Below are 10,882 nucleotides of genomic sequence, written 5' to 3' on the forward strand. Positions count from 1 at the left end.
TGAAGGGAAGGGCAATGTACCAAAAGTGAGTGATCAACATGGAGACATTGAGGAAGAAGAAGACATAGAAAGGTGCATGGGAGGTACAGACACCAAAGATGAACCCTTTTGCACATATAGTACTGTGTTGTCAGTGAAGGCACACATGGATATATGGGAGGATAGATGGATGGACAGGCTGAACTATTAGGTATATCTATGCAGGGGGGAGTGTGCCCATGACCATGTATAGGGTTGGCAGACAATATTTCTACATATGTATTTGTATGTTCCATAAGAATTCCCAGGTATATAGTAGAGCTGACAAGGGACAAGGTTGTAGTCACTTCTTGGCCACAGCCATCTACCCAGAAGCAAGCAGTTGGACCTGTGGGCTCAGGACCATGGTTGCAGGGGACAGCAAGTTCAACTGGCATAACACACTACACATAAACACTGTTCCTCATCCTACTTTTGTGAGTAGTGAGTGGGATCTTAACAGCTTACAAGCAGCCATCTAGATATAACGATGTGTCTGTCCTTGTCCAAAGAAGAATGAAGAAAACCTAAGATGTATGGAAACAATTAGTCCAAGGGACTGGTAGACTGGATGATCCACAGCCTACATGACCATGAGACCAGAAGAACTAGATGGTGTCTGGCTACCACTGTTGACCACTTGGAGTGGGATCTATGCAGGAGATTCTGGATAGAGAGGGATAACAATGTGGAACAAAACTCAAAATCATAAACAAAAAAGGACTAGGTTTGCTGGTCTAAAAGAGCCTGGTGAAACCTCTGAGAGAATGACCCCTAGATGTACTTCAGGTCTGGAACTGAACCCACTTCTGTGGCTTCCAGCCAAACAAAGACAGGCAGGCACATGAGCTGAACACTTTCATCACGTAGATGCACTCCTTGGAGAGATCAATCATTGGAGTATAGAAGGGCTGTGTATGCACAGGAAGACAGCTTGGGGGGCAGAAGTGTATGGGAGGGAAGGACACAGGGAAGAGGTAACTAACTATGTACCTCTTATAGGAAGTAGGAGGAAAGATGTTTCACTGTGGGAAATTGCAGTCAATGTCATGAGACAAAATGTGTACCAACTGCTTTATGGAAAATGAATTTGCTCTGTAAACTTTCACCTAAATCACAATAAAAAATTAAAATTTTTTAAAATATTTTTAGATTGATTGGTAACTTTAAAAGACATATAAAAATTTATCTTTTGAAAAAAATAGCATTTAATTGGGCCATTAATTGGGCCATTTAATTTTAGATCACGGATGACATCCTAGTACCCTATCTAATAATTTTTGGCCCTAAATCCTGATACTCACCTTCCTCCAAAATTTCCCTTCATTGCTGAATTTTAGGTTAAACTTCCATGAATTATTAGAGGCTGCAGTTAGATTTATAAACAGATTTTTGCAAGCTGATCACATAAATAAAAGAATAGACAACTTGGGAGTCTAGTTTTATCTTATTCAAAAAATTATTTTGGGAGTGAGTTAGAAATTTCTATGAAGAAATTTCGGATTCTTTAGTGAAGCTTATGGATCAGCTCATTAAACAGTCCAGTTAATATTATATCATTGTAAATGTTTTTAAAAGTTATTCCTATATTGATTAAGGAAAGGAAAATTTATGCAAGTTTCTTTCACAACAATTTATTCAACAAAATAACATAAGCTACCAGAAAGTCCCTATGTCTTTGCCCTATATTTTTCTGGTTAGTAACCGACAGGAATTTTAATACATCAATTTGGCCTAATGAAAAGACCCTAAGATTTTTATAAGTTAATTATTTTGACCTGTGACACTGCTGAGCTAAATATATTTGCTTTTAGCTTTGATCAGAAAATCCAATTTAGCTGTCTCTGTGAAAAGCACATTTCTCATGAAATGAATAACATCTACTTAAAATATATAGTAGCAAACATCCCACAATTAAAGCATAAAATTCCAGGTATTTTCTTTAAAATTAACATGTAAAACAATCTAGTTACACAAATTGCACTAATAAGAACTTGTGAAGTTCCCTGTACTTGTAAAACACAAACAAACAAACAAAAACCTCACCGGCCTTGAGTCTGATCTGACTCATGGTGACCCCTCCTTGGGTGCTCGAGGCAGTATCATTACGGAAGTAGATTGCCCAATCTTCCTTCTGAGGAGTGGCTTGTGGGTTTGAACTGCCAGCTTTCTGGTTAGCAGTCAAATGCCTAAATTAAGACCACTCTTCTAAAGGTTGATAGTAAATGATGCTTTACTCATACTGGGAGAAGAACAATGCTAATGTCACAGAATCCCAGCCTACAGAAATGGACATGTGATCCTTGGCCCAAAACAAACAAACAAACAAACAAATAAATAACAACAGCATTTGAAGTATTTGGATATTTTGATTCCTTGAATTTTTCAGAACTTGCTACAACAAAAAATATATGTATAAGGTAAAGGATACAGAAAACCACTTTCTGTCTAGATAGGACAGGATTTATTATCCACTATTTGAACTGGCAAACTCCCTCCATTTGTTTCTGTAAGATACCTACTGAAGCACAGACATTACCTAATGGATAAACACCACAAGGCCTCCTAGGACTCATGCTAGCAAGTCAAAAATCATCATCTGGTTGACAGTCAAGCCACAGAGAAGCAGGTCTGAAGGGGAAATGTCCGGATGGCCCAGATGTGACCACTGAGAATGGTGTCTAGCCTGGTCTTTTTCCCTCAACAACCTCTCTTTTTATGTAATCCAATAATCACACCAACTCCAGTGGCTAGAATGAATATTGGCTACCTTCCCCAATCACAGGACATAAGCTCTGAAGGAGACTACTGATCATCTGCAAAGGCTAGGGTCTTACATTATAAGCACTGTTCTCTCTCTGCTGGGACCTTCTTCTATTTGTAGTAGAGGAACAATGACAAGATCACAGAAAATGTCTGAAGGATGGCAAGGATAAGAGTTATTGCCAAGAGCAAGCAAGGGTGGCAGTGGGAATCCAGAGAGGGCAGGTGGGAAGAGGCTGGTTAGGATGTTTGGAATGCTTAGTTAAGGACCAGTCTAGGGTCACTAATAGAAGACTGAACTAAGTATCCAAATAGAGAATGAACTAAGAAACCAGAGAAGAAAGAATTCTCATCTTCTTTCCCTTTACTCAAGGTTACACAGCTGGGTAGGTAATGGGAAAAAAGGAGAGACCAATGAAGTAATGGTTACTTGGATATCAGAAAGCTAGATCTAGAATGAAGAAGAGATTACAACATGAGAGAGAGAGAGAAGAGATGCCAGAAACAAACAACCTGTTCTCAAAAGTATTTTTGCAAATTGGTTGTTTGGAACAGAGATGATGCAATGTAACTGAGTATTCAATCTGGTTCACTGAGTCTATTTTACACATAGCAATCTACAGTGCTTGTGTGGGTAAGGAAACCCAGAGTTCCTAAAGGAACAATGTGGCTGGAAGGTTTTGCCTTTTCTGGGTCAGAAAGGAGAACAAATCCTGTGCCCACACTGTCTTGTTCACTCAGCATCTTGAATCAGTGGGTTTACTATGTCTTTCACCAACTTCAGGAAGTTTTTAGCCATTCTTTTTTTTTTTTTTTGAGTAGTTTTTCAGCTCTGCCTTCTCCCTCTGATGACACAAATATTCAATTTTTTTCCCCCCTATAGTCCCACAGGTTCCCAAGGCTCTGTTTCCTTCTTTTCAGTTTATTTTCTTTCTGTTGGGTAAGTTCTATTAACATCTTCAAACTCACTGATTCTTTCCTCTGTTCTTCTTTGTTGTTGAGTCCATCCACTGAGGGTTTTTTCTTTTCTTTTTTAAATTTCACTTACTGTGTATTTTAGTTCTAAAATTTCCATTTGGTTTTTATTTAAATCTTCTATTTCTTTGTTGAGACTATTTTTGCATATGTTTCAAATGTGTTTCTAAAAGCTCATTTAGGCATTTTTGTAAGGGCTGCATTAAAATTTTTGTCAGATAATTATAACATCTCTTTTATTTTGGTGTTGGCATAAATTGACTATCTTTTTTCATTCAAGTTGAAATTTTCTAGGTTCTTGGTATGACAAGTAGTTTTCAAGTGAAATTTGAACATTTTGGGCATTATGATATGAGACTCTGGATGTTGTTTAAACCTTCTGTTTTAGTTGGCTTTTTCTGACACTACTACAGAAAGGCAAGGGGCAAGTAACTCTAACTCTTCATTTGATCAACAACTGAGAACCAGAGAGGGGAAAAGACTAAATTGAGGTCACAGAGTAAATCTGGGGCAGAATCAAAATGAAAATTGAGAGTTTCTTATTTCCGTCAGTGCTATTTTCACTTACCAGGCCATTTCCTTCTTATCTGCAAGATGAGGGGAGGATGAGAGATTAGGCCAGATGGTCTTTAAGAGCTGTCTGGCAATTTCTATGACTGTCCTTAGCCTTGCTTCTGCTCTCCCTAGCTAACTTCTTCTACCACTATGCTAAGACTCTAATAAAGAACAGGGATTGGGGAAAAGAGCAGAGAACGGGGGGAAAAAAACACTACAATATAGGAGATATATTGAGCCTAGTTAATTGTGATGCCCAATTCTTGCTATAAATTTGAAAAAGTACCTTTAGACAATCTATAATGAGTTCTGATGGTGTAGTATTTAAGGCATTTGGCTGCTAACCAAAAAGTTAGTGGTTTGAACTTACCAGCCACTCTGCAGAGGAAAGATGGGTGAGTCTGCTTCTGTAAAGCACCCAACAGGTATCACTATAAGTTGGAATTGACTTGATGGCAGTAAGTATGGTTTGGTTTTGTGAGACAATCTTTAGCTGTACAACCATGCAGGCAGAGTTCTGACTTGTTTTTGAACTCACTGTCTACATGATCTTAATACATTCTCAAAACAGATGCAGTTGTAGTAAATTACATAGTATGGCTTTTCTACCCATGGTCTTTGTGAACTCCATGGTAGAATTTGGCATGAGCAACTAAGTAGCTCCTGACTGTTAAAGTTATCCACCTGGGGTATTTATGTTGCAAGCAGCACAAAGCAATTTTCTGGGAAGTTTGTTCTCTCTTAGGTATGTGGAATTCTTGTGTTGGGATTGGTTGGTTTTACCACTCTGCTGGGCTTAAAGTGAGCCCTTGTAGAGGCAGAGAGGAGGAATATTTCTCACTGCTGGCTGAGAGTCCAACTCGTTACTGAAAGAGAGATGCCCAGCTGAGAGATGGCAGCAGTGGAACCAAGAGGCAGGAGACAGAGAAGCAGACTTATCTGGCCCACAGAGGCAGTGGCCAGACTGAAAGTCCAAGGGCCACAGAGGCATGTCACAGCAGAGGGGAGACTGTCCTGACCAAGGAACTGAGTCCTGAGAGCATTCCTGAATTTGAGTTGTAGCCTGTTGCTTCCCTAATAAACCCCATAATCCGTGAGTGGTGTCTGTGAGTTCTGTGTGGCCACTGCGATGAACTGTCAAGCCCAGCAGAGAGGCAGTAAGTGCCGTGGGAGGGACGGTTGGTGTCAGGGTTGGTGAAAAGGCTGAAAGGAGGCAGCATGTCTGGCCTTGCAGGAATAGGCCTTGGGCTGTTGATAGTGATTCTGTCCTCCTTATGTGGGGTTAGAGGAGGTCAGAAGATGAGGCCTCCTTGCCCTTTTAGCGACAGGTGAGCATGGCAAATTTTATTCAGGTGTCCTGTCTTTATCATTAACTGGGACAAAAAGACAGAAGCAGCAGTTTATGATGAAAGACTACCTGGGTTTGAACATTGTTTACTAGCTATGTGACTTTGGGCACATCATGAAACTTCTCTGTACCTTATATGTTAAATAGGGACAGTAACAATATCTAAACCTCATTAATTCTTCTGAGGACCATGGGTAAAAGCTTAGAACAGTGACAGGTTTGAACTGTGCATCACTAAATATTAGCTGTTGCAGGAAATGTTACTGTTATCATTTATTGGAGGCCTGTTATAAATTAAATGCATATATCATTGCATTTAATCATCAGAACAGTCTTTTGAAATATGGGTTATTATCATTCTCATTGCATAGATTAAGAAACTCAGGTTATCTTATTATAGAATCATTTATAAATATAATATGAAAGTAGTATCATCTAAAAAGATAGATTACATTATAAAATAATGTTTGAAGCCAAAAAGTAAAGTAGCAAAAACATTCCTGACACATTCAGAAAACATAAGCAACAAAGCACCCATTATTATAATCCATTACCATGATGGTTATGTAATACTTCTATAATTTAAATTTCAAAAAAATATTTAAAGGAGGAAACTGAAGCACAATTGTTCATTCCATGGGAATATTGGGCCTAGTTTTCTTGGACTATCTTTTGCAAAGTTCTTCCATTGAACTAACAGGACACATCCTGGATTCCTGTAAAGGCCCCAGTGAAGAAATATACTATGTACAGGAGAATTCTTTCTCTCTATCCTGCAGCCAGAATGGAGAATTAGAAGCATAAGGCAAAATTAAAGCTTAATGGAGAGTTTTCTACCTTTTTATCATACAAAACTCCACTCATTATATTTTAATTTTATTCATTTCTTGTTTTGAACATTTTTTTTTGGGGGGGGACGACAAATAATTCCTTGTGTGATATTCATCCACTCTCTAAGGGTATTCTCAAAACACCTTCTGATATGAGAAAAAACATGTAATTTTTAAATATGCTTACCAAGGCAGAATGGATCCCCTAGATTCATGCACAAACACTCATTTGGGATGTTTTTCATTTGAAAGCACATTCTGATTAGCCATAACTTGATTCTCTCAGGCAGTGGTTTCAGTAATAAGTAGCCAATGACATATAAAACATATCTAAACCAGCACAGAAGTGGGGTGGCAATCCTGCCATTGGGTGACTGTGACATTCGTTCAATTGTTGGAAAGAGCATCATGGAGCGTATTACCTATAATAAAGAAAAACACTTTGAGGTGTGGCTTTCTTAAGGTAGTCTATTACTTTATAGTTCCTCCTATGTAGTACTGATCTATGGCTGGATTTTAGAACAAGACTAGAGATCTGTTTAGACAGAGTACTCTCATCTACTGTACTCTCAGGCCATAGCCCATCTGGGTAGGATATAAGGATGACCCTGACTTACTGAGCAGTGAGGGCTAATTTTCAAGGTAAGGAAGAATCAGATTCTAGCTAATTCCTGGCCACCTGTGATAACAATTCACAATCCCTTTGAAGGATTGCTAAGTGTAGGAATTAATATACACGTTTAGTCAAATGGCTGGATCAACTTGACTAATGATGATACTACAAGACAGTAGAGCCTCATCCAAGTAGCCAGTTGCTGTCAAGTCAATTCTGACTCCTGGAGAGCCCATGTGCGTCAGCATAGAACTGTGTTCCACAGGGTTTCCAATGGTTGGTTTTCCAAAAGTAGATCACCCAGCCTTTCTTTTGAAGCTCCAACCTGGGCTTAGTTTTCTTGGGCTATTTTTTACAAAGTTCTCCCACTGAACTAGCAGGATACATCCTGGATTCCTGTAAAGGCCCCTGTGAAGAAATATACTATGTACAGTTTTCAGTTACTAGCCAAGCATGGTAACCACTTATACCATATTAGGGACTCCATTTCTATTCAATATTTATTTTATTGATTACATTTGAAGTATTTAACCTTTTAAAAGCTCTTCTATCCTTTAATTATACCAGCCCACAATAATCTTTAACAAGATCCAATAAATTTCTAACAGTAAGATTTTGACATTAATAAAGTGCAGCCCAGGGACAGGAAAAGCTGGAAATCTGTACTTACCTGGGAAAATATTTAAAGACAAAAATATTATTTCAATTAATCAGAATATTATTAAGTATATTTTAATAATACTTTAGGCAAAAGAGTGTCATTAAAATCATTTTAAATTTACCATATTAATATTTTTAAAATTAACATACAGAAAGAATTTCTGTGGGGATCAGGAAAGACCAATTTAGATCCAACTTCTGTTAGTAACAGTAACATGAATGGATATATCAAATATTAACAGATTGTAAAACAAGACAGGAAAATGGACAGAATGACTTTACTTTTTTTAAAAACCTCATTTAAATTAAATATAACATACATACAGAAAAGCACATAAAACATAAATACTACAATTTAACAAATAATTATAACATGAACAGCTATGTGGGTCAGGAAACAAAACAGTGCCAGAAGCCCTGCACACACATCTTTCCAATCACAACTTCTGCTCACATCTTGGATAACTTCTATCCTGAGTGACTTATTTGCTTTACATTGACAATTCACATCTCTTAATATTTATTTTTGCCTATTAATGAGCCAGATATAAATGGAATCACACAGTATGCTTTTGTGTTTTACTCCTTTTCACTCAACCTAATGTAGCTTTCCATTGTATGAACATTGCACAATTTTACCTATTTTACCAAGATTTGGGCTGTTTTTAGTTCAGGAATACTATGATTAAGCTGCTTAGAAATATTTTTGTACATGTCTCTTGGTTCAGGTGTGCATATACCTCTGTTGGATAGATCACCTCAAAGGATAAATACTAGGTGATAGGTTAGGATATGAATTGATTTTTACCCCCCCCCCCCAAAATATGTGTTGGAATCATAACCCCTATACCGGTGGGTGTAATCGCCTTTGGGAATAAGATTTTCTTTGTTATGTTAATGAGGACATTATCAGTGTGCTTGTGTTTCTTAAACCTAATCACTTTTAAATTATAAATACAGCAGATTACACACAGAAACAAGCACAAATGGAGGAAAGATAGATGCCCTGTGGAGATCGCCAAGGAACTGAGGAATGTGGGTGGTGGCTAGAGGAACTGAGACAAGGATCTTCCCCTGAAGTGGGCAGAAAGAGAGACTTCCCTTAGAGTTGGTTCCCTGAATTCAGATTTACAGTATCCTAAACTGTGAGAAAATACATTTCTGTTCTTTAAAATCACCCACTTATGTTATTTCTGTTATAACAGCACTAGATAATTCAGACAAGTAGCCATATGTTCAGCTTTAGTAGATGATGACAAATAGTACTAACTTACACTCTTACCAGCAACATATTCAAGTTCATGTTATTATATATCCTTACCACACTTGATTCTGGCAAACTGTTAAATTTTGGGCAGTCTTGTATAATGGAATCTCTATGGCTTTATAAATGTGTTCACTGATGCCTAATTAGGTTGATTCTTTTATATGCTTATTGGACATCTTCTATATCCTGAGGTACTTACTTAACTCTTACGTATTTTTCTATTAGGTTGACTGTCTTTTTTTCTCACCGATTCGTAGAAGTTGTTATATATTCTAGATATCAGTTTTTGGTTGAGCTGCAGTCTATGGTTTGCCTATTTATCTCTTATTCTTATTATATTTTTCTTAGTAAAGATATACTCTTAAGTTTGGTGAAGTCACATTTAAGTATTTTCTTTTCATTGCTTTCTGTGTCTTAGATTAAGAACTTCCTCTCTAGCCCCAAATCATGAAGATGTATTTTTTTTTCATTCAAAATGCTTTCTTATAAATTAGAAACATACCTCTTATCTACTCTACAATTTGGATTTAAGTGTTCAGTTGTGTTTAACTTCAGTTATGAATCTGTGCCTTAGATTTCAGATATCACTGATTTGCTTTACCATTTCTCTTGTGTATTTTTCCTCCTTCTGGATGAAATAAGTGCATTTCTGCTAGAAGACCCCGAGAGTAAAGGTGGGTTTTTGTGGACTCAGTCTCTTTCCCATCTTCGCTTTTCATATTACTTCTTCATAATAGCCTGTTTAATAGTATCACCCAAATGTCCAGTTGATCAGCCACCAGCTATAATTTTGTCTTCATGCCTCTTTTACTACAGGGATTTGAGAGTGAAAACTGTGAAGGACTTTTTTTTCATTCTAGTCATGATACTCTCCTTTTCCCTTGGTCTTATCTGTCAGCTAAATGCTCAGCTATTGCTCCCAACAACAGTTAAGATACTTCAGCTGTTATTTCTCTTTTTGTCATGGTATAATTTGACCTCCATTGTTCCTCCTTTGCTATGTAAGTAAGAATGTATTTCTCCTGGCACACGTTTTGCCCAGCTGAGTCAAAGATATTTTCCAGGAACAAGGACCACATCCTTCAAATGATTTTAAAACTGCTGGATTGGCAACATTGCTTTTCAAGTGAACCCAGCATTTCTGTCAGAATGCAGAAGGAAGATTCTGACACTGGCATCTTCTCAGGTACAAAACAGAGGAGGAGATGCTGGATGGACTGTGCTTAAAAAAAAAAAAAGGCCTTATGTATGAGGCATTCACAGGTTTTTATAATGCAGATCACTGTAGGCCCCAAAATGTCAGGGATGATCCTGAATCCTCAAATCAAAGCCAGCTGCCTCCATGACAGTGAGTTTGTGCAAAGGTTATGAAATCTCTGTGGAGTATGAGTGGACAAGACAATTAAAGAATCATCTTCTCCAGATGCCATTTTAAGAGAGAACTCCAACTCAAAGCATTCAAACAGATCAGGAATGATATTGGCTCTGGGATCCCAGGACTGATATTTAGTCATCTTCCTTTTCCTCTTCTAGCATAGCACAGGGATACATCATTCCTATTCAGTAGTAATCACTATGATGTGGAGGCAGAGTATACAGCACAAGCCTCATAATTATAGCTATCTTCAGCTGCAGGAAGCATGAACAATGAACCTAACAGCTCTCTGATGTCTCCAGGGCTTTGTAACAGAAGTCTCCCTATTCTTACAGGTGATGGACAGTGTGTATACCACTACTTCGGTTTTGCCTTTTTGGCCAAAGACATTCTTCAAAACTGCTGCCAATGCGAGTCTTTCAAAAGTTGGAATTAGAAATACCATTTGACCCAGCCATCCCATTACTAGGTATATACC

General features: G+C 37.7%; 1 protein-coding gene across 1 annotated transcript in view; it reads right to left on the bottom strand.

The window, feature by feature from the left end:
- Nucleotides 1-10,882, bottom strand: part of LDAH (lipid droplet associated hydrolase) — a 148,514-nt gene that overhangs the window by 37,349 nt on the left and 100,283 nt on the right. The window contains exon 4 of the mRNA XM_007939258.1: nucleotides 6,677-6,911. Coding sequence (XP_007937449.1) covers nucleotides 6,677-6,911 — 235 coding nt within the window. The remainder of the gene's footprint in view (nucleotides 1-6,676; nucleotides 6,912-10,882) is intronic.

The sequence above is a fragment of the Orycteropus afer genome, unplaced genomic scaffold (genome assembly GCF_000298275.1).
Source record: "Orycteropus afer afer isolate SDZICR_OR568_19922 unplaced genomic scaffold, OryAfe1.0 scaffold00058, whole genome shotgun sequence".
Classification (NCBI taxonomy): Eukaryota; Metazoa; Chordata; class Mammalia; order Tubulidentata; family Orycteropodidae; genus Orycteropus; species Orycteropus afer.